Source organism: Neovison vison, chromosome 4 (genome assembly GCF_020171115.1).
Source record: "Neovison vison isolate M4711 chromosome 4, ASM_NN_V1, whole genome shotgun sequence".
NCBI lineage: Eukaryota > Metazoa > Chordata > Mammalia > Carnivora > Mustelidae > Neogale > Neogale vison.
In genome coordinates this window covers 190,851,206-190,875,742 of record NC_058094.1, presented here as the reverse complement: position 1 = coordinate 190,875,742, position 24,537 = coordinate 190,851,206, and the positions used below count along the sequence as shown (strand labels likewise).

The following is a 24,537-nucleotide window of genomic DNA, read 5'->3' as shown; positions in this document are numbered from 1 at the left end:
CTTTTTATAGTGAAAAATCCAAAACTTCATTATGGAGTCTCTATGTAAAAAAAAAAGGCATTTAATTCACCAAGTAGTTGTCCGTTCATAGCAATTAGTTAATTTGCCTGGGTTAGAGACATTTATGACAGAGAGTAAGTCTGTAAAGAAATGCTTTCTCTAGCAGTTATTTTTGGATCATCTCTTAAGGAAAACCCCCTTCGTAACTGAATTGGCACAGTCTTGGGATTGCTGATGACGTCATCGGTGCTTTCCGCGAAGGTAGCATGAGCCCCCGCACCCACCCTGACAAGACAGCTTCCGGAGACAAGGCCTGGGCGTCTGAGTGAGGTGTGGGTGCTCCAGTGAAAAAGGCAGAGAAAAGCTAAAATGCAGATGAGTTGTTAATACTATTTAAAGGTTTGACTATTTACTTACCTCCTCTTCTATCTGTTATTCCTACTAACTCCTCTAGAAGACTCTGTTTAAATTCCGATCTCACTCCCCGTGCAAGAAGGGAGAGATGAGGAGGGCGTGAATGTGGGAGAGGAGAAGAGGGCATGAGGGCAACTAATGTGGATTCTGACCGAAGCCTCTCTTTCTCCGGTGTGCACTGCGGGGTATGTCCCTTCCCATGCTGAGTCTGCAGCCTGCTTTCCTAGGGCACCCCTTGCACTTCTTCTTGTGACAAGGCGCTTTCTCTTAGGGCAGGGGCAGGTGAACTTCTGGGAGGTTCTGGACAGTCTTACGAGCTGCAGGCCTCAGTTGTTGCAGAGCCCCAGGGCTGTTTGTGACTTTGCTCCTGGGTCAGGGCGGCCTGAGGCTGCAGCTCAGGTGAACGGTGGGGTGGGATAGAGCTCATTTCCCCTCAACACCGTTGTGGACGTGTGGAGTGATATTGGAACAGGAGCACATATATGTTAGTTCTCTCTTTTTTAAAAATTAAGATTGTTTATTAGAGATACAGTGTGAGAGAGCATGTTCCTCTGTGTGGGGCTCCATTTCACAACCTTGAGATCATGATCTGAGCTGAAACCAAGAGCCGGACGCTTAACCAACTGAGCCATCCAGGCAGCCCTCGATTCTCTCTTTTTAAAAAAATGCTAAATGAGGGACACGTGGGTCGCACAGTGAAGTGTCCTGCTCTTATTTGCAGCTCAGGTCGTGATCTCAGGGTCCTGAGATTGAGCCCCGTGTCAGGCTTTGCACTCATCCTGGTGTCTCCGTGAGTTTTTCCTCTCCATGTGCCTCTGCTCCTCTCCCTGGCATGCTCTCTCACTCAAATAAATAAATAAATCTTTAAAACAATGCTTAATGATACATGTGCCTCATAGTAGGTATGCAATAAATATCTACTTGTTGACAGAAGGTTGTAGAATAGAGAAAGGAAGGAAAGATGGTTTAAGATTTATTTGCATTACGGGAGGAAGAACGGGACTGTATTTCTGTCTTTAAAGACATAAGTGGCCGGTAAGCTTTAGTTTACGGATATGCTCTGGCTCTTCCTCCCTTATTATGATTAAAATACTCACTCCAGTGCCCGCTTCGGCAGCACATATACTGAAATACCCATTCCATTCATTTAAAAAGTATTTCTTGAACACATTTCACCCACCAGGCATTGTTTTAGGCCCCAAGGATGACAAAATGTGAAGACGCCCTCTCTTCTCTTGCATATGTTCTCGTGTGTGTGTAGACACAGACAGGAAATTTTTAAAAACTGAGCAAGGCATTTATTTTCAGATTGGGGTAAGTGGTATGAAGGAAGTAAGTGACGTCTTGTGACAAAGTTCTGGGGGTAGAGTACAGTAGGTGTGGCTACTGAAGGTCAGCCTGCTAGGCCAGTCCTAGGTTCCAGGCTCAAGAATGGGTCAGAAGCATGACATGGCTTGGTTCATGTTAGCAAGTAACCACACAAAAATGAAATAAAGCTACCAGTGTGTGGACTTGGTTTCCAGCACTGGGAGCTTAAGGCCCTTATTTTTCTGACATCGTGAGCCCCGAGAAGAAAACTTATATCTCCTCTCTAAGCAGTAATTCTCTTGTAAGGATTTGTGCTCCCCAAGGCTAATGTTTGGCTTGTGGGTCTTCATCATGGGGTCGTGCCTGCTCTAGGGCAATCCGGATATCTCTTCAAGCAAGACCCCGGATGTCCCTCTGTGAGCCTTGGCCAAGATTGTCGGGAGGCATCAGGAATGTCTCTCTAATGAGGGGACATTTGAGCCAAAACTTGATGATAGCAAGACAGAGGATAGCATTTCAGGAAAGGAGCAGCCAGGATGAAAGCCCAGAAGCATGATGTGTGACAGGGAACAAAACGGAACAGGATAGTGAGCTGAGGGGTGGCATGTGGGTTGGTTATTGTCGGGAAGGCTGGCTGGGGCCACAGCAAATTGAGTCTTTTAAAGCATAGTCGGTATTTGGATTTTCCTCTAAGTGCAGTGGAAAACCACCATTTTCACCTGGGGCCCATGAACTTATTTAGGAGGAAAGTTACAGTTCTGTGAGAATATGAAATACGCGTTACTTCAATCATGAGTGTAGGCAAAACGCTGTATAAGCAGTATCTGTGCCAATGTTACCAGAAGAAATAATAGATATTTCCATTTATTACTGTTATTGCAGCTACCTCAACATGTCATTTATCACCATTACACTTAATTAGAAATTATGGTAGTTATTAGACCTTATCGTTTATCTTGTTATTTCATGCATTAATACAGGGGTCAACAAATTGGCCTGTGGGCTGAATCCAGGCTGCCCCCTGATTCTGTACACAGAATATATTGGACCACAGCCATGCCTATTTATTTATGTATCATTGTTGCAGACCTTCTGGCCCACAATGCTTATAGTATGTACCCTCTGGCTCTTTCTGCGGAGAGCTGCTGATAACTGTATTGATAAAGCGGCATGTATGTTACTATGATACAATTTTAAAAGTATGTGCATAACTATTTTTTTTTGCAAGCTTATGCATTGTCTTTATGCAGTTAAAGACATTATTCAGAGAAGAGATCCCATAGGCTTCACCAGACTGCCAAAACCTCCATGATCCTGGGGAAAAACAGAAAAGAGAAAGAATCCCTGCACTGCGTTGTCCCAAGGGACATGAACACAGTGGCCTCATCTGGGTTTCCTTTGCTTAGGATTCTCTTCCTCTTCCTTTGTCGGGTGAATTTTGCATATTTTTGGTGCCTAGTCCTCAAGATGCCCCTTACGTATGAATGATGAATCATTCATTGAGTGAATTTCCCTGAGCACCTGCTATGTGCCAGGTTCAGTGCCAAGTGCCTGGATGACAAAGCTGTTCATGGCAAAGCCATGCCTCAAATCAGGTTCTTCGGAGGCCAGTGTGTAGGTGGGTCACACTAGATCAGGTTATGTTTGGGGTGCCGTGTGACACCGCACTGTCTGCTTGAAGCCAGCCAGCAAGCTTGTTGGCTCGCCCCTTCCTGGTGTCTCCATCCCCCTTTGTTCCACAGTTCTGTGATGCAGAGGTATGTGTCTTGTTCTCTCTCTCTAGTGTGTTGTTTGTGTTGGCTTTGCCTAGAACCAGCCATGGAGTCAACATTTTCCCAGCTGTCACAGCATCCTTGGCGCTTCCCACTGCTGTCCTCAGAACAGGCCTTTAAAAATGTGTGGTTTGCAAGCGCGAGCTTCTTTCCTGTAAGTGGAAAGAAAGAAGCACTTCTCTTCTCCAGCACATTGTGGGTTTCTGAGGCCACAGGCTCGGGCTTGCCAGCAACACTGTAAGTTAGGTTTAAACATCCGCACGTGACTTTTGATTGGAGGGTGGGTTAACACTGATGGCCGAGGAGAGGAGCTGGGGATCAAGTCTCTCTTAAATGGATGACAAAACAGGACTGCAGGGGAAGGACTGTTGCATGTGTTCACTCCAGCTTGCGCTGGTTTCTTCTGTCAAAACCGGGGAGGTCGCTCTCTCTCCCCCAGAAACCAGATAATCTTCATTAGTGGGGTTGGGCAAACACCCACAAGAACTGGTATTTTTCGGCTTTCTTTTTTGTACCTGTTGCAAGTGAAAAGCGTTGTTCATGTAGTTATCTACATGGGACTGGTGTTTTTTCTTTGATGTATATAGAGACGTTATTGTCCATCGATTTACACTCAGGCTACAATAGTATTTTGCAACCTGCATTTTTCACCGCACAATAAAATGTGACATGTTCGTGTATTATTAAGCATTATTTTAGACCAGCCCTTCCGTGGCTGTATTATGTATCATTGGCCTGCCCAACCATATTTACTTAAATTTTCCTTCATGTTACAGAACCTTTGGGAGACGTTGTATCTGTCAGGGTCCAGTCAAGATGTAGAAACCATACCATTATTTGAAAATGGGAATTTTATTTTATTTTATTTATTTATTTTTTAAGATTTTATTTATTTGACAGAGAGATCACAAATAGGCAGAGAGGCAGGCAGGGTGGGGGGAGCAGGCTCCCTGCTGAGCAGAGAGCCCGGTGTGGGGCTTGATCTCAGAACCCTGGGATCATGACCTGAGCCTAGGCCAGAGGCTTAATCCACTGAGCCACACAGGTACCCTGGGAATTTTATTTTAAAAATTGGTAACTAGTAGGAGCTGAGCTGGTTAGTTGCTAGGGAGGGAAAAAAGGACTCTAGTGAGTCCAAAAGAAGCAGTCGCAGCAAATCAGCTGTGGCCTCTAGTCTGAGGAAGGGAGAGTCCAAGAAAGAGAGGGAACTGCACCCCTCCCCAAGGCTCTTCAAAGGGAGCCTGGCTGCCACAGGGACCTGACCACCAATGGCGAAAGGAGGCAGGACAGTGGCGGATGGTAGAAGCACATCTGTTGCCTGCAGGTCAAGTAGGCAGAGCTACTTAGAAGTGGCTTCTGTAAGTGGAAATAGGGCAAGAGGCCTGAGGGCTTCCACATTAAATAATAATGGTGGATGGAAAGAGAACTCCCTTTCTCTGACCAGGCAAGATCATTTCGGTGCCCTCTACTGGAGAAGCTTAACATTCTCCCAGATGGTGAAGGGGAAATGCTAGGATCCAGATTGGGTAGCCCAGGGTGGGGCCCAGAAAGCTGGATTTTGAGATAAGAAACAATAATTAATTGAGATACTTGGGTTTGCTCTTAGTGTTTTTCTCCATTATAACCACTACCGCAGTAGACATCCTTTGTAAGATGTCTGCATCTCCGACGTTTCTGTAGGACAAATCCTGTAGAATTTGATTTTGAACATTTTTAAGGCTTTTGTTAAGCATAACAGAATCACCCACCAAAAATGTGGCCATGTTTCCTCTCCTTCAAGTTACATGTGTGAGGAAAGGCGTGTATTTTTGTCATATCCCTTAAGACTTTCTAGCGTCTCAGGTCTTGGGTATTTGTAGGAGCTCGTTACCTTGGAGACTAGAGATTCCTGAGGCCAGTGGTCCTGGTCTGGAGACCGCAGGCTGACTTGGTGACGGGAGGCCTCACCTCAGCCACCTTCCTCCAATTCACTGCTGCTGACAGATTGATTTCTCCGAGACATCCCCTTCATCGTGATCAGACATTTTGCTCAAAAGCCTGAAATGTTTCCTCTTTGTGTGTTGTACTGAGAATGAAAGGGAAGAGAAGAGGCTTGACCTTTGGCGTGGGGCCCCTTGCCTCCATTCTGTGGATGAGGAAATTGAAGCCAATTGACTTGCCCAGGGTCACATGGGAAGTTCACTGACTCAGGCCTCACCTGGGCTTCCTTCCTTGTGGTCCACTGCGCTCTCCCGGCTCCCAGACCCCTGTCGGTCCAGGATGCTCACACCCTCCTGTTCTCCCAGGGCAACAATGCAGTGAGAGAGATTTTACAAATACATGTCCTCATCTCCCGATGCTCACACTGTGCCCTTGCTGGTGCTGATGCCCCTGTCCGGATTGCTAAAACTGTCCCCCTCAGGTTCTGTGCTCAAGGGAACTGTCTTTTCCCTTCAGTTCTGAGACTGAGACTCATCTCTGAATAATGTCCTTCCATTCCTTCTTCACAAACTGGACTCAATCAGTTCCAACCTTAGGGTGTCAGAGGGACCTGGTTATGGATTGGATTCAACCTCGAGCTTTTGGTCCCTGGGTCTGGACACCAGGTGACGAGAGATGTGTGCTCATTCCTGCTACATGAACATGACCGAGGAAGCAGGCAGCTTCCCTGCTTACTGAAAGGCTGCCTGGTTTTCAGGACCAGTGAACATCTAATAGTGTATGTTCCTTTAAGATAAGACAACATGTTCTTTAGAAAAACACACTGTTCTTCATCTCTGTCTTCTACAAGTGGTTGATTAAAATGCTAAGGGGGACAGGCGTTCTTCCCATGTTCTTCCCATGGGGCTCACTACATCCTAGCTGACTCCCTGGGCCTGCTCGGTGACAACCCACTGCTTTCCACTCCTTTTACCTGGGTCTCATTACCAATGGAAAGAGAGCAAACCGGTTCCTGTGCGACAGGCTGTCCACCTCCAGGGTCTGTGTTTACACACCCCAAAAACGGAGCTAGTAGATATCTTTCTTAGCACATGCCTCGTTCTTCCTTCTCTCCATTTTGGGAATTGTGTACAAGATGTCCGGATGCTGGGAAAAGGAAAGTGACGGAAGAAAAGCAATTGAGAATAGAATCTAATTAGGGGCAGGAAAATAGAGCAAGAAGTCAAATCCACATCTTTCAATGAATGGGTGGAGGTGACCTGCTCAAGCTGTTTCGGGCAGTGGAGACAGGTCCCTGATGGTAAGCGAACGTGGGAAAGGCCAGCATGTTAATTACAGGAAATGTACATTTAGAATAGGTGGGCACCCTTTCTTTCTTATCCCGCTTCCTCATGCCCCGCCTCAGTCCCTTTTTCCTCGTTTCAGAGGTTCATATTTTATTTGAGGGTATTTCTGACATCCCTCCTCAAATGTTAGACCAGTAGTCCTCTGTCTGGAGGCATTGCTCTGTAACCTAGCAACCAGGATATCATGTACTGTCCTCTGTTACTTCCTTCAGCCTGAAGATTTGACGATCACTCAAATGGACACACAAAGGACAAAAGGGGTCAGGTTTACATGCAAAATCAGTATTTGTGATGATTGAGCAGTGGATGTGAAGAACAGCCTTGTTCAGTAACAATATATCCAAGGTGAAGACCCCATCACATCTGGAGAGAAAGAGAGGGAGACAGAGAGAGGAGGAGAGACAGAGCCAGCGAGAAGACCCTGGAGCTGCCTGTGCTCCAGGGGTCTGGATTTGCGGGGCCGTAAGCGCCCTCCCCCCTCTGACCTTCTCTTTGCCTTGCTGAATAACAGAAACAGGGGTACCACTTGTATTTTTGACCAGGGAATAATTTGTAATTTGTCTGGCTCGAGAGAAAGTTGGCATACCGAGGAAAAACAAATCTCAGAGGGAAAAATAGGAGAACAGTGACATTTTTCAGCAGGATCTTATTATCCAGCCCACACAGAGGCCGAGTCGCTGAGCTAGCTCTGTGAAGAGACACAAAGACATCCCATCGAGACGACTGTGAATGTCAGGGGCTAGTCCCGCCTGGAACTGCTGGGCATGAGTAAACAGGACAGCGGGGCTTCAGGGGGCTTCCCCTTGGTCACTTCTCCTCATACGCTGTTGGGCACTTGGGGTATCTCCCTGCAGAAATGTTCTTGCTGCTGGTTTTCTCCTCTTCACTTTTGCGGAGCTGGCGTTAGTCTTGTTTGCCTCAGACTTTATTTCCTTGAAATTCAGAACATTATTTGAAATGTGCTGGGTAGTCTTCTGAACGAGACCAGGATGATTCCACACTGTATCGTGCATCCGAGTTATTGGGAATCCCAGCGAAAATGCAGCATCCCAGGCCCCTGAGTCAGTGGCGCTGGATGGGGGTGAGAGCCCCAGCAACCAGCATTTTAATGTGCGCTTGTGGTGCCCCTAGAGGAGAGGAACCGAAGATTATGTGAAAAATGGAAGATTGAAGACTGATTTCCCAAAGAGGGGCAGGGAGCAGTTTCTTGGCCTGGGACTTGATGAATGCATTCTTCACTTTTGCAGAACACTCCTCTCCGCTGGGGGGGAAGGAGTTAGCCTGTTATTTTCTTTTCTTCCCCATATGCTCTTATATATTCTTTAGTGGTAGTGTTCCTTGCCCAGCCTGGGAAAGTGAGCCCGAGCTGGTTGAATGCTGCTGGATTGGCCCAGTTCAAAGCTGCTTCCCAGGGGCCACCAGCATAACCTGAGGAGACAAAGCTGGTCAGTGTATTGCTCACTGCGGTAAAGGAAATGACTGCCATGCAAAGCTTTGGCACTGTCTGGGCAGGTGCAGGTCAGGTATTGGTCAGGGTTCAACGAGAGATGCAAAACCAGTGGGAGAAATGTGCTAAGAGGTTGACTGCAAGGAATTGGCTTGCTTGACGGGAGGCGGGCAAAGCAAATCCGAAATCCGTAGAGTAGGTTAGAACTCCCGGGTAAAGGCTAAATCTGCTGTCCCCTGGTAGAATTTAAGGCCTTTCAATCTATGGAATCAGGCCCACCCAACGTATCTGGGGATTATCTCCCTTACTTAAAGCTAACTGATTATCAACTTTAATCACACCTGCAAATACCTATACAGTAACACCTAGAAGAATGTTTGATTGAATAATTGGGAATGGCAGCCTAGTCAAATTGGTGTATCAAAAGACCATCACAGAGAGTCACATCAGAATTTACTGAGAATTGGAAGTTTGATTTCTCCTGGTCTTTCAAAGCATGTATGGATCATGGTATCCCCATCCAAGGTTGGTATTAACAGCCAAGAATTTCCAGTCAAGGGATTCGAAGAATCTTTGGATGAAAACTTGATATTTTGCACTGAAGAGTTTTTGAGACCTTTAGGAAGTTCTTATAAGGAAATTCCTGCACTCCTTTCTAGTGAAGGAAAACATACCACTTTTGTTCCCAAAGCATGAGCTTTGTGCTTCTCTTCTTTACTTATGGTGTAGAAGCGTTAAGTACAAATATGGCTGCCACAGCACCAGGTGGCTGCCTCAGAGAGAGGACACGCTCACAGACCACGAGTCAGAGCCGGAATTGCACCCCGAGTATACTTGCCCCTCCCTCTTTAAGTGGTGAAAGGCTGGTACACTTCATGAATGTTGTGTCTTTCCAGTCTTTATGCATCCTTGGCTCATAAGTGACCCCACAGGGCTGTTCTCTGATCTGTGAGGATGTCTTGCCCTTTGTGCTGTGCTGGGAAACCCTTGCTTGTATTTTGAAAAGGGAAGGTTTTTGCCGAGTATCCTATTCCTCTCTCCTTCTTCTCACATGGATGTGCTGGTCCCGGTGCTGGTCCCCCACTGTAGAGGCCACTGTTGTTCCATGGTGCAGATACTACACCTCAGTCTTCGCTTTATTGAGTTTCCCGAAGACAGGGGTTAAGTCTTATTTAATTTTGTATGATGTCTCATCTTTGGCCAGGCACACAGTAGGTTCAGAATTTTATTCAACCAATATTTATGGAGTCCTGCACATATGCCAGGTCACAGGTAGCCGCTGGTTTAGAAAGGGTGTTACAACAGTAGCACGGCATCGGCTCCGGGGTGGGGGGTAACGTTCTGAGGGTGGAGAGACACTGCCGGTAGACATGGTGCGCGCTCGCTCTCTCTCTCTCTCTCACACACACACACACACACGCATGCCACACACAGCGCTTACTGAATACCAGCGCTTACTGAATGCTTGGAAGAATACATCAAAGAATGCCACTCCAGAACAGAGGTGGGGGCCCATGAATGGTAACACAGTGAGTCCCAGCTTCCCAGCCTTTGAGGTAAAATGCACTGTGGGGCACGACTCCTCAGCCATGTTGGTCTGTTGATAGAAGACATGTACGTTTGCGAATATTTGTTCTTTCTGCTGGGCCCATGCTACTGGATTTAGGGTCTTAGGTTTAGGATAACTTAGATTATACTATTATTTTATTGATTAGATTATGTAGAGAGACGAGCTAAAAACAAAGATACGCGGCAGTGTACTTTTTGGGTGGTATTTTTGTGCTGAATAATCAAGAGCCAACTTTATTTTCTGGAGTGTTTGCTGCGTGCCAGGCACTGTTCTGAGTACCGTGAATGGATGATTTCAGCTAATCCTCAGCACAACCTTAGGAGACAGGTACTGTCCCCATGGTGCAGCTGAAGGAGCTAGCACAAAGGACAGCTGTGTCACTTGTACCAGATTCCCTGGGTAAGAAGTGAAATGCGGGTCACATCCAGAGTGTCCTGCCTGGAGACCCTGCTCCAAACTGAGGCTCCATGTGGCTTGGATGGAATTTATAGCATCAGGACAAGCACAAGCCCTTTCCTTTGCTGCCCAAGTTAGCATCTCTTGGTGACTGGAAGGCGGCATCAGCTGCGGGGAGAAGAGTGCGTTGTGGCTGATTCTCCTGGCTTTCCCTTTGGGTCTCATCCACTTTTCTGCTGGGACCTTAATGGTTTTCATGCATATTTAACAGCTCTTCTGCATATCTGCTTTTATTCCAAAATGCCAAACACTGTTTTTAAGAACAAGTCTTTCCAAGGGAAGGAAAAAAGAGAGGAGGTGAATGAACTGCCGCGGGAGGAGACGCAGGCAGAGGGTTGTGAGCTGCTCTCCGTCTGACGGTGGCAGTCACTCTCGGTCTGAGCCGGTTCTGGGCCAGGCTCGGCATCTGTGGCACCTGTGGTTCTTCCTGTTCTCTAAGTAATGACTTGCTGTCCCCATTTAGGGAAGAGAAGACTTGCATCTGTGTGGTTAAGTAGCTTGCACGGAGCACACACAGCTGGTGCGAGGTACGTGAGGAATTTGAACCCAGCTCTGGCCGTCAGTGGTTACAGCGCTGCTTTGGTTTTCAGCAAACCACCCTCAAGATCCTTTCATCACAGAACTCGTGCTTAGACTGCAGAAAGTCAGGAGTCAGCGTTGCAGGAGTCCGCGTGGGGCCAGCTGCTTGATGTTACTGCTGTCCCCATGTCCTGCGTTTGTGGCCTGAGGATCTGCAGGGCATTGTCAACACCACACTTAACTTCCTTGCTCTCACGGACCTTGACAGTTGATGGGGATAAGGACCCTCTGAGGATAAAGGCAGGATCTTGTTCTTGCAGAGGGATCATGTGCAGCTTCTGGGGTCAGATCTCCCTCTCCCTCCAGGATGGGTTTGCATCTTCCCTTCCCCCTCCATGATGTTGGGCAAGTGATTTACCTTCTCAGCAACTTTAGTTTCTCATCTTGAAAATGGGCATGGAGTTGGGGGCACTTGACCGGCTCAGTCGGTAGAGCATGCGACTCTTGATCTCAGGCTTGTGAGTTTGAGTCCCACGTTGAGTATAGAGATTCCTTAAAAAAAAAAAAAAAAATCTTTAAAAAACTGGGCATAGAGTCATTACGATGGTTAAATAAGCATGACAACAGAACCCAACAATACATCAGCTCGGTGCCTTCCAATAAATGTTTTTTGCTATTATTAGAAATCCCTTACCCCCACCCCAAATTCCACTAGGAAGTATTATCCTAAATCCTCCTAGCCACTTTGTATCAGAAGGGGCTCTTTTCTCCTTGACTAGCTCTTTGGGAAGAATAAACTGGGCCTTTCTTTCCTCTGGGAAGGAAGTTCCGTTAGGTCTTCTAGCTGTCTGCTGGTTCTCACTGTGAGCCTTGTTCTCCATAAAAACTAATAAGGGGGATATTTTAGGTTTTTCATCTTCTGACTCTCTTCATTCTCGGTTCATTTAGAACCTGAGCAGGAAAGAGGTATGCCTTGGATTCAGCTTCCTTAATATTCTGTCATGAGTGTTTGCTATCCTCCTCTCCCATTCTCATAGAGTGTTAGGATTTTAGGGTTCAAAGGTTTTTTAAATGACTGAAATTAATTTCAGTATTCCTGCCAGCCTCCCCTCCCCCACGGTGGAATTCAGCCCTTGCTGGAAACCGAGGAGCTTGCTTTCTTAAGAGGAAGTGCAAGGTTATCTGGGTGGGGGTCAGGGATGCTCTAGATGGGGCCAGAATCACCCAAGGGGGGGTTGGAGCTGGCAGAGTGGGGCTTTCAGGCCATCCTGCACTCCCTATAAAATGTTCAGATTAGGTTTTCTTTGGGAGACAGTATGGGCCTGAAGGCTGCTCCCTTTCAGGTAGTTATTTTAGAAAATTCATTTTCCAGTAAGTGGTCAGAATTGGAGCAGGGAGAGTACGAGTGTTCTATGTGCTTTTGGCATCTTACCCTGAGAAATTTCCCACCACTTCAGTCCACCTGCTGAGGCAATTCTAGCTTGTGACTTGTCTTGAACGATGCAGGACCCTGAACCTCAAGGCACTTTTATTAACTTCTGGCCTTTATGCTCTACAGCTGGGCATGTGCACGTGTGACTCCCAGCAGGTCACCTCCTGAAAGCTGAGTGTGGTGCGTACTCTGGTGGCAGGAAATAAAACTACCGGGAAAATTCTCCTTCCAGTGCCAAGAGATGCTAAGAGACAGCTTGAGAACACTCACCTCAAATATACCCGCTAAGGGGAGGAGGACTGATTTGGGATCCGCTTATTTACGCTGTTTGTTCTTAACATTGAGGCAACATGCAGGAGGCTCTGGGGCGCCTGGGTGACTCAGTCAGTGAAGCATCTGCCTTTGGCTCAGATCATGATCCCAGGGTCCTGGGATTGAGCCCCTGCATCAGGCTCCCTGCTTAGCAGGGAGCCTGCTTCTCCCTCTCCCTCTGTCACTCCTCCTACTGAAATAAATAAAATCTTAAAAAAAAAAAAAAAAGCAACATGCTGTTAGAGCAGCAAAGGTTAAGAAAGCAAACTCCTTAATAGAAGCTTTACAAAAAATAGCTTTACTGAGATAGAAGTCACATTCTCCCAAATCCACCGTTTAAAGTGTTCAATTCAGAGGTTTTTAATGTATTCCTAGATTGTTGAAATCATCACCACAATCAACTTCAGAACATTTGCATCCCCTGGAAAAGAAACCCTGCAACCATTAACATTCATTCTCCCCACCCCTGCCCACCAGCCCCTGGAAACAGCTAATCTCTCTGTCCCAGTGGATTTGCCTATGCTGGACATTTCCTATAAACGGAATCATAACATACGTGGTCTTTGTGTCAGGATTCTTTCACTTAGTGTAGTGTTTTCAAGGTCCAGCCACGCTGTAACATGCATCAGTACTTCTCTTTATTGCCCGATAATACCCTGTTGAACGGCGAGACCACGTTCTGTTTACGCATTCATCAGCTGACGGACATTTGGGTGGTTTACAACTTTTGGCTGTTACAAATAATGTTTTTGTGAACATTCATGTAGACGTTTTTGTGTAAATGTATGCCTTAACTCCAGCAGAATTGCTAGGTCACATTTCCTAAATAACCTTTCAGACTTGCTTTTTTTGGTGCTGTTCTTGGGCCCCATGTTCCTGTTCTTTGAATTCATAATCACGTCTGTGCTCAGTGTTACCTATGACTTGATAGAAAGTTAATACAGCTGAGACCCAGTTTACAGTTATTTGTTGAAATAATTAAAAACCACTCAGTAATTTAGAAGATAAAGTGATGATAAACTGAGTCATAAGAATTCTTATTATATAGTGTTACTACTAGATCATTTTTGCTTTTGCTCTCTTTTTACCAGGCTTCTCAACTTTGAAGATTTACAAAGATGTTGTTTTTCTTTTCCAGAATCGCAATGAAATAAAAAATGGCACTATCCTTCGGTTAACCACATCTCCAGTAAGTTGACCTGAGTGTATAGCTTTCCAGTAAATACTTTGCTCTCCAGTTCTGCTATATGTGATTAAGAGATGTTAACTTTTGAGGGTGATGTGAGTGCAAAACAGAAGGTCTCTGGCATGTCCTGACATGTGGATTCTGGGTTGGCAGGAATGTCCTTCCTCATATTTCCCATTACAGAGGAGGAAGCTTTTATTTCCGGTTAAGAGCAGGGAAACGGACTTTAAGGTTTGCGTTTGGTGGTCATTTCAGTAACTCTTATATTACAGGTACGATAACTCCGCTGCCCTGATGGGTTTTACCCACCTGCCCAACACATCCGCCTAATGCCTTCTAAGCAAATTCAGTCAACAAACAAAGGAAACAAACCCAAAGACAGCCCATTACCTCTCTTTCAAGTTGGGGTGTGTCTGTGTGGAAAAGTGAGAGTGTTGAAGCATTTTCCAGTTCTGGCCAGTGATGATGGCGATTGATAATAATGTAGTTTGCGAAATGCTTGCCACTTAATCTGTTTCATTGCCAGCTGATCTAGATAAGACACTGTAAGGCCTCCCCAATAAGAGCTGCTCACCAGAATGCTGTAGAATATTTAGGCCACTGTAGCTGGCTGTGTTGCTTATCTTCGTCTTTCTTCCTTGCTTGTAGATACTTTGGATAGTAACATTAGCATATTTAAACTAGATTATTTCACAGTGCATTTTATTGCTTTCCTAAAAAATAATCTGCGCAAAATACACCAAGTGTTACTATTTTCACTCTGCATATGTGACAAAAACTGTGTCTAACTCTTATTTTCAGTTTCCACTGAAGCCATGTGGTAGGCTAAAAATAAATTTAAAAAATTGGGAAAAGCATCTGGCTGAAGTTAAACTGTGGGTACTGTAACTACCACACATTCTTCTTGCTGAAAATTACATTAGAGGGGCTTTAAAACTCCTAAACATTTTACCCAATAACATCTTGAACCTAAACACAGCGACAGGCTCCACAGAATACATGGCTGGAGTTGGCCAGACTGTGTTCTGATGCCTTCTTCTCCACTTACTGGAAGTCATCATTCATACTCATTTTTCAATGACCACATGATGAGCTGAGACATTTTTGTCTGACTTAGCATTGACCTTACTTTAGTCAGCATGAACGAATGCTAATTGACATTTCTAGAGCATGGTTTCAGCTGGGTTTTGTCGTTGCTGTTTATCCTGTTACAATTGCTCTTCTGCTGGCCGGCAGAAAGAGTACACCTTGCCTTTTGTTGGGTCTTAGAATTAGAGAGGCTTGGTTTTTACACCAAGATCTGCTCTAAGCCGAAGAAGATGTTTGTTCTTTTTTTATTGCTATAGGTTCATGAACAACATTTCTACAATGTGAGCCACTCCTTGGAAGGTTAGATGTTTAGCAGGATGAGGTTTTTCAGTGCCCCGAAAGTCCGTCCTCTTCAGATCGTGACCGACACCTTCTACACAGGGCAGTATCATAAGATGGGGTCCACCTAGAGGATCCTGGTTTACGTGTTCTAAAGGGCAGGGGTCCCCAAGCTGAATCACTGGTGGTACTCTAAAAATGCTGCTGTTTGGGTCTCTACAGAGAAACCGAATTACATCTAGAAAGGAGGTCCAGGAATCTGCATTTTAAGCATGCATTTTATAATTTGGCTGTGAACCCTAGGGTCTAGAACTAGGCATTATTCTATAAGCAAGATATTTTGGCTCTGTAAATGTCACTTGTTGTTAGTAGATTTTTTAAAATTATTTTATGTTTAACTGAGAAATATGGGTCAGCATATGCTAACTCTTTCACTTTTTATATACACACAAAAAAATGTTAAAAAATAACATAACTGTCTCCATCAAATTTGCTAGGAAGTGTTAGTATACCATAAAGAAATGAACAAATGGTGTTATACCATAAAAATGTTCAGTTCTTTCCTCTACCTTGGCTGAACTCTCCCTAGAGCCAGACAGAATGCACAGATACCTACATGTGTATGCATGTGTGTGCACATCCTTACACACACTCTTGCTTTAAGTAATGTGCACCTGTGCCGACTTCTGCCTCTGTGACCTTGGCTAAGTTGCATAACTTCTCTGGCCCTTCAGTTTCCTGTGTACAATGAAGATGGTGAGGATACCTACCTGATAGGATTACTGTGTAGATTAAATGAATTCCTTCTCGAGGATATTTAGAACAGAGGCTCATAAAAAGCCCCAAGTAACTTTGCTGATTTTATTACTAGTATTAACAGCCGCAAACACTGTTAATCAGAATTAATACTGATAGCGAGATAATCTTTGAGTATTCCTTCATTATCATCATTTGTACAGTAAATGCTGACATCCTGCTTGGAGAAAAATGTATTTTTCAAGGAATTCAAAGTCATCCACTTGGTTTAAATACATGTTAATGCTGTATGTCCGTTTGGAAATTGTAAGAACAATGTATCTTTGAGTGATTTTAAAAGATGAAGTGATTCTTGCTCAACTCTCCATTAACCCCCTTAAAAACATAGGATTTAGGGTTGGGGTGATTTGTCAGATATCTAGGGATCTGTGAGTGAGTAGAGAGTTCTCGTTCCCTCCTTCCTTCTCCCCCTTCTTGTTTCTGTTGCAACGTGTCAGTTGATGGTTACGATGGGAGACAGTGTGTCTCTGACCAAGTTGGGGAGGGCGTGGGGTGCATTCCTGTCTTGGTCCCTGAAGATTTGGCATTAGTTTCTCTGCTGGGTCCCCTTCTCTCCTGGGGGCTACTTCCAGATGAAGTGAAGGGGGACCTGGGCAGGGAGGGAGGGGTCCCTGGCCCTGGAGCCCAATGGGGTGGGGAACCTTTGCTGTCAGTACTTGGGTGGATTCCCTGCCTTCCGTCTGCAATCTTAACCCCGTTAGAGCTCATGAGGGGCTCCTTGGATCATTCTCAGGAGTTTCTGTTCAGAAGATACCTCACTGTTGGGGACAACTATCCCCTCTTCTTCTTCCTCTGAAATATAACATGTTTCAGAGAAGAAAGCAAGTAGCCAAGAGGGAGAATATGAAGATGGCAATGGCACATTGCAATTTGGAGTTAAATAATAAGTACAGCAGATGTTGAGTTATTTCCATTAAGCAGAAATACAGGCAGAAAAATTTAATATTTTATTTTTCTTCCTGTCTGCCCCAGCTGAAAAGTAGATATGAAAACCATTACTGAAATCTAAACCATAAGTTATTATCCAGAAGGTCAGCTCCTCCAATATATTTACATTCCTCCCTGCCCTGTGTGTAGTAGCCAAGGGCAGATGCCATAAAAAGAAGTCTAATTTTAGGCAAAGTGGCTAATTTGGTTTCCAAATTATTTTATTTTATATCGATGCAGTAATTAGCTGATGCCTGTGAAACACATGGTGTTGCAAAGTGAAATTTATAAGCGCCATTGTGTTGTGCTGGAAAGTGTTCAGTAACCGGGAGAGATCACTTGGGTGTCTAATGAAGCTTTTGAACACGGTGTGTAGGCAGTTTTTACGCAGAGTATTGACTGAACAGGTGAATGTATTGCATAAATTTGTGTAATTGTTTAAGCAAATAGCTTTTTGTCATTTGTAGATAATAATTTTACTTAAAAGGTATATGTTTTCCCCATTTCCCCCTCCTCACTGCCACTCCAGTTCCATTTCTGGGGCTTTATTGTTTTTGCGCTCTTGCTTTTCCAAGAGATGGAAATATGGGCTCTGTCAGGAAAGTGTTGATTCCCATCATGAAGTTAACAGCCGCTGCCTGAAGGCAGAGTCATTATGGTTGGAAGCCTGCCCTCGGTACAGAGTATGCATATGGTCTCCTGCTTTGGCCTCAGTGTCTTCGTTTTTCAATGAAATGGTAGTTTTTTGTCAGTGGGGGTTTCCTCTATGAACACTCTTCCCTTTGTTTTTGTCCTCAACGAGGCTCAAAACGCCCAGCAGCTCCACGAACGAATCCAGTCATCGAGTATGGACGCCAAGCTGGAGGCCTTGAAGGACCTAGCCAGCCTCTCCCGGGATGTCACGTTTGCCCAGGAGTTCATAAATCTCGATGGCATCTCTCTCCTCACGCAGATGGTTGAAAGCGGCACCGAGTAAGCATCTTTTATTCAGACTTCGAGTCCGTTCTCTTCTCTCCAGTATTCCGGGTATCAGTTACTTTCCTTGCACTTGCACTCTCTAGTTTTAAAGACCAGAAATTGACCGCTCCACTCCCCCAAATCCTTATGTTCCAGAGTGTTAGACCAGGTCAAAATAGCATCCCTGTTGTGATTTTTTTAAAAAATTATCATTTGAGGGGCACCTGGGTGGGTCAGTCAGGTAAGCATCTGACTCCTGATCTTAGCTCAGGTCTTGATCTCAGGGTCGTGGTTTCAAGCCCCATGCTGGGCTCTGTGCTGGGCATGGAGCTTCCTTAAAACAATTATCATTTAAATGATAAAGTATATATCCTTAATTATTTAAAATTAAATACAATAAGTATTTACTAAATACTGCGTGCAAAGAATGGAAGTTGGTAGAATTTAAGAAGATGTGAGGCTTGCCATTAAAAAAATACATGGCGGCAGAATTCAAGTGACGTCTGATTCTTTCTGAGGGCGGGGAGTCCAGAGGTGGGACCAGTTACAGCTCCCGGAAACCGACGGAGGGGGTGTCAGTGAGTGGGGCCTGAAGGAGTTCGAGTTCCGTCACAGTCAGGAAAGGGATGGGCATTTCTCCTTGGGGAGCGCACGTTCTCAGGGAAGGCTTTGATTCTGTGGTGTGACTGGGGAGTGTAAAGAGCCAGATCGGGCTGACGCTTGCATGTGTGGACAGACTGCTCCCCTGACCACCGGACGCCAGGGTAGGGTTCACAGGTATCTGCTCATTCCCAAGTGGTCAGGTGCGACTGGCATTCACTATTAGAATATGCAAATTAGACCATGTGACGATGCCACAAAAGTTAATTAGATATTAATATGCTAAATCAGTGATGTGCAAAGGTGGTATAGATATTTATGAGGAAAGAGTTAAAGGCCCCTGAGAATTGGGGTTTAAGCCTGGGCCATTTACATGTCTCTTCAGTACCTGGTGATGCAAAGAATGAGCTGTTGACTGTGCGTGTTGCAGACCCATCTCAGTCCTCTCCCTTCCTTCATTCTTTTGTTCCTTCGTTCTTTCCTTCCAGCTCCTACATGTGGCCTCTGCAGGTAGCACTTGTGACAGATTCTTTTTTTTTTTTTTTGGCAAGCAGGCTTAGGTGATTTGGAGAGGGTTGATTGTAGACAGGTTTTGTTTATTTTTTAAATTTTTTTAAAAAGATTTTATTTATTTATTTGACAGAGAGAGAGATCACAAGTAGGCAGAGAGGCAGGCAGAGGGCTCCGGCTGAGCAGAGAGCCCGATGTGGGGCTCGATCCCAGGACCCTGAGATCCTGACCTGAGCCAAAGGCAGAGGCTTAACCCACTGAGCCACCCAGGTGCCCCTGTTTATTTATTTTTTTTTAATGAGGGCTGAAACTCAGCTCATTAAATTTTTGGTGAACATCAACTTGGAGCAGAGCAGGGAAACTCAGATTCTGGGGTTTACAGGAATCTCAGGGTGCCTGCTGTAAATTGGAGCTGGAGTTTGAACCGGCTCAGGGGAATTTGAGTAAGTTTTTGGATCTAAGGGACTTGACTAAGGAAAAGGAGAAAACGTTTCATCTGTATTGGATGCCCCAGGCTGAGGTGTGGTGCAGAATGGGTCGGATCCCTCATTCTTTGTTAAGAGTGAGCCAGGGAGTGGGAGCTGTGATTATAATCACCTTCGCGGGTCACTGTAGATGACTTCATGTGGGTGCCACATATGGAAGTTCCTGCAGAATCACTGATTGGAGTGGGACAGTGAGCCCTGGGGGGGGGGTGCAGCCTCAGTCACATTTACAGTGTGTTAAATGAGTATGTAAAAATGCCCCCACATTTACAAGCTGAGTCCCAGTCACTGATGTATCGCAGGCAGGGTGCTAGAGCCGGTGGTAGTGGAACCTGCTAATACCAGGTGTTTTTATCACGGATACCTAAGCATCCAGGCGCTTAAGCTCTTGAGCATTCAGAATGATAGTGTTAATGCTTCTAAATTTAGCAGAATTGCAATCATAATTGCAATTGTAGTGTGAAGTATACTGAAAACAGAGGTCCATGTGATTTATACCCTGAATAGAAGGCTGGGGCCGAGCTCTGGGACTGCCAAGGCTGGCATTTATATATTTTGGCAACGAGGAAAAATGCACATTAGGAGCTCCAGGGTTTTTTCTGTTTCTTTTTGTTTTTTTTAAATTCCCATTATATTTGTTTGCTAGGCAGCCATAACAAAATACCACAGGCTGTAGCTTACACAACAGAGATGTATTGTCTCATAGTTGTGGGGGCTGGAAGTCCAAGATCAAGGTGTTGGCAGCATTGGTTTCTCCTGTGGTCTCCTCGGTTTGCTGATGGCCGCCTTCTGGCTCTGCCCTCACGTGGCCTTTCCTCTGCATCACTCATTCCTGAGTGAACCTCTCTGAAGGTCCACATTTCTTTTTCTTATAAAGACACCAGTCAGATTGGATTAGGACACACCCTCACGGCCTTATTTTTTTTTCCAATTTATTTATTTTCAGAAAAACATTATTCATTATTTTTTCACCACACCCAGTGCTCCATGCAAGCCCCTCACAGCCTTATTTTATTTTATTTTTTATTTTATTTTATTTTTTTTAAATATTTTATTTATTTATTTATTTGAGAGATAGATAGTGAGAGAGAGCATGAGCAAGGAGAAGGTCAGAGAGCGAAGCAGACTCCCCATGGAGCTGGGAGCCTGATGTGGGACTCGATCCCGGGACTCCGGGATCATGACCTGAGCCGAAGGCAGTCGTCCAACCAACTGAGCCACCCAGGCGTCCCACTCACAGCCTTATTTTAACTTCATCCCCTCTTTAAAGGTTCCGTCTCTAATGCGGTCCCATTCTGAGGGACTGGGAGACAGGGGCTCAAGATATGAATTCTAAGGGAACACAGTTTAGGCTCTAACACCCCTCACAGGGACACTGTCCTTTCTGCTTCAGAAGAAAAAGAGTGAGCACTGATGCTCTGTCTTTGTCTTGTCAACATTATTGCTTAGTATCTGTGTCATCGCCTTGCCCTATAATTCATCTCGACCTGTAGAGGGGCCCCACAGAGCCATTCCACCTCGGACTGAGGACTGGGGAGGCATGTCTGGCTTCTGTCTCCGTGTTGCACACAGATAACCGGAGAGGATGTTGACACCGCATGTGCTTTATGAGAACTGTTGTCATTGAATTCCTTTTTTTAAATTTTTTTGAAAAGCGTTATTATAGTTATTAGTATTTTAATAATTTGTGATCGGCAAGCCGTGTTAATTTGTTCCATGCAGCTGGGTTTCAGACAGACAAACGACCCGAGGCCAGATCTTGGGCGAGTTCTGGTTTGCATTTATCTCTCCTGCGTTCCCGTCGCCCTCTGTTCCTGAGAGGAATGGGGTCTCTCTGACTTGCGTTTGGTGTCCTCCTTACCGGCTCGTGTCAGTTCAAAGTGAGGCTCCTTTCGGGACTGGAGGAAGGAGGTGCTGGAGCCACGCGGCCTTCTGCCTCGTTCTGCTGGATCCCACAGCTCGGTTTAAGAAGCTGCTTATTCGATGCCCGGCCATTGTTCAGCTCTTTGGCTCAGATTAAAAAGATGAGAGAAAGACATTTTATTCTTATAAGGAAGCCTGGCTTCTCAATTAAGCTTCAGCAAGACTTTAATTAATTAATAGGCAACTTTGGGAACAGAAACTGTACAAATTAAATAGATCCTGCAATTTGGAATATATTTCGCTGTGACTCCTGGGCATATTTCCAGTGGGGGAAGGCAGAGGTTGCCTAAGTAGGACCTGTGGAAATTTTTAGGAAACACTGAAGAAATGTAGCTGGAATTTTCCCCCCGACTTGGAGCCATAATGAGATTCAAAGATTACTCACCTGCTTGTCATTACTCAAGGCTGAGTTTTTAAAGGTCTCTCTCTCCAGTTGGTCCCAGAAGGGGCCATGGGGCAAAGTGAGCAAGAGAGGAGCAACGGGAGTGTCACATTGGCAGGGCATAGTGTCTAAAACCTGAACTGAATTTTTCCATCCTTGTGGAATTTAGAAATTCCCTTCCTAGTCTAAGCTTGAGACATATGTGTGGAAGCAAGTGAAGCTGTGGGGAAACGTGTTGGCTCAGCCTGAGCGAGGCAGTGGTGTCAGGCAAGGAAAGTCAAGGAGTGGACAGTGTTGTTTTTTTTTTTTTTTTTTTTTTTAAAGCAGGTACTTAGACACTTCTCAAGGGGTTAATATCCAGAACCTCTAAAGAGCTCATATAACTCAATAACAAAAGACAGCCCAGTTAAAAAATGGGCAGAGGGGAGTGCCTGGGTGGCTTAGTGGATTAAGCCTCTGCCTTTGGCTCAGGTTATGGTCTCAGGGTCCTGGGATCAAGCCCCACACTGGGCTCTCTAATCAATCAGCAGGGAGCCTGCTTCTTCCTCTCTTTCTCTCTCTGCCTGCCTCTCTGCCTACTTGTGATCTCTGTCTGTCAAATAAATAAATAAAATCTTTAAAAAAATAAAATCTATTTTAAAAAATGGACAGAGAATCTGAATAGACATTCGTCCAGAGAATACATACAGATGGCCAACAGATACTTGAAAGAGGCTCCACAGCACTCATCATCAGGGGCAAGCAAACCCAAACCACAGTGAGAATTTAGTTTACACCTGTCAGAGTCACTGCTGTTGAAACAAGAAATAACAGGGGTTGGAGAGCATGCGGAGAAAAGTGAACCCTTGTACACCGTTGGTGGGACCATAAATTGGTACAGCCCTTCTGGAAAACAGTGTGGATGTTCCTCAAAACATTACAATTAAAACTGCCATGTGATCCAGAAGCTGGACAACTAGGTATCTATCTGAAGACAATGAAAATGTTAATTTGAAAAGGTACACACATCCCCGTGCCTATTGCAGCATTACTGACAATAGCCAACATACGGAAACAACTGAGATGTCCGCTGATCACTGATGGACGAATGGATAAAGATGTGACATATAGGTATGATTGAGTAGTACTCAGCCATTTGTGACGACATGGATGGGCCTAGAGGGTATTAAACTAAGTAATACAAGTCAGTCCAAGAAGGGCAAACACGACATGATTTCACTTACACATGGAATCTGAAAAACAAAACCAAACTAAGCCCAGACTTATCGTTACAGGGAACAGATTGGTGGTTGCTAGAGAGGAAAGAGCTTGGAGGGTAGGCAGGATGGGTAGAGGAGATCAAGAAGCATCAACATTCAAGTATAAAATAAACAAGTCCCGGTGATGTAATGTACAGCATGGGGAATGTAGGCAGTAACATTGTATTGACTTTGTATGGTGACAGACGGTAAGTAGACACTGTGGTGATCCTTTCACAATGTCTTCAGATGTGGATTTGCTCTGTTGTATGCCTGAAACTAACATGATATTGTATGCCAGTTACAGCTCAGTACATGAAAAATAAAATGAAATATTTTATTTTAATTGAAAGAAAAGAATCATACCTGCCACCCTGAGCCCAGTGTAGTGACTAACACTGCCTTTCTTGGGCTTTCAATAAAACACCGTGTTCTTTGTCTGTGCCTCTACACACATGGTCAAGAGGATAGTTTATCTCGTGTCCTTCCAGTGCTAAACAAAAGAACAGGGGGAACATTTCCAAGAATGAAAGGGCAGGATTCTTACAGTTTCCTTCCCACTTGGCTATGTGACAGGAAAATTACGCTGTTGGACTATGAGTAAGCTGTAGCACCACCCTGGGCAGAGAAGTCAAGAGAGAAAAAAAGTTAAATTCATGTATTTACAAAAAACTCGAGACAGTCTTTTGAATTAGCTTTCTATCCTTAATAAAAAAAATTATATTATTTAAAAAATAAATGTAAGTAACGGTGCCTGGGTGACTCAGTGTTAAAGCCTCTGTCTTTGACTCAGGTCATGATCCCAGGGTCCTGGGATTGAGCCCCGCATCGGGCTCTCTGCAGAGAGCCTGCTTACCCCCCCCCCCTCTCTGCCTGCTTCTCTGCCTACTTGTGATCTGTGTCTGTCAAATAAATAAATAAAATCTTTTTTAAAAAAAGAAATAAATATAAGTAAACAGAGGAGGAAAATAAGAATCATTTGTAATCTGCCTTCCCAGAGACATTTTTAATATATTGTGGTGTATATCCTTTTTGCATTTCTTTTATATATGTATATATATATTTAAGATTTTATTTATTTATTTGAGAGAGAAAGCGAGAGAGATCACAAAGGGAGAAGGAGAAGCAGACTTGCTGCCAACTGAGTGGAGAGCCCAATGCTGGGCTCAATTCCAGGACCCCGAGATCATGACCTCACCCGAAGGCAGATGCTAAACTGACTGAGCCATCTAGGTGCTCCCTTTTTTGTATCTCTTTTAGGTATACGCACACATGCACAGGCTTTGCAAAAGAAGAATTGCAATCTTCACACTCTTGTATACCTTTTTATACCTAATAATATTTCCATGTAATTAATATTATTTCCATCATCACTTGTGTTGTTTGTGTATTATTGCATTTTTAGAAATTTGTTGAGGTACAGTGTGACAATTTGAAGGATGTACACAGTATGGTTAACCATTCCACTGTTGTTGGACATTTCCTTTATCTTGGTGTCTTTTTCACATTCTCTAATCAGTTTTTCTAATAGAAAAATCTTTGTGAATATTTAAGTTATTTTGTTGGAATATGATTCCTGAGTCAGAGGATTTTTTAAAAGATTTTACACATTAACATTTTTTTTAAAAAAAGATTATATTTATTTGTGA

The 24,537-nt window shown here is 44.5% G+C and overlaps 1 protein-coding gene across 6 annotated transcripts in view; it reads left to right on the top strand.

Annotated features, from left to right (window-relative positions):
- Positions 1-24,537, top strand: part of ELMO1 (engulfment and cell motility 1) — a 526,031-nt gene that overhangs the window by 146,183 nt on the left and 355,311 nt on the right. For 4 of the 6 annotated variants that reach the window (XM_044246376.1, XM_044246377.1, XM_044246379.1 and 1 more), the window contains 2 exons: positions 13,635-13,685; positions 17,596-17,765. In XM_044246376.1, the coding sequence (XP_044102311.1) occupies positions 13,635-13,685; positions 17,596-17,765 (221 nt within the window). Of the gene's footprint in view, positions 1-243; positions 262-3,414; positions 3,480-13,634; positions 13,686-17,595; positions 17,766-24,537 lie in introns of those variants that run through there. The other 2 variants (XM_044246381.1, XM_044246380.1) reach the window with 2 other exon arrangements.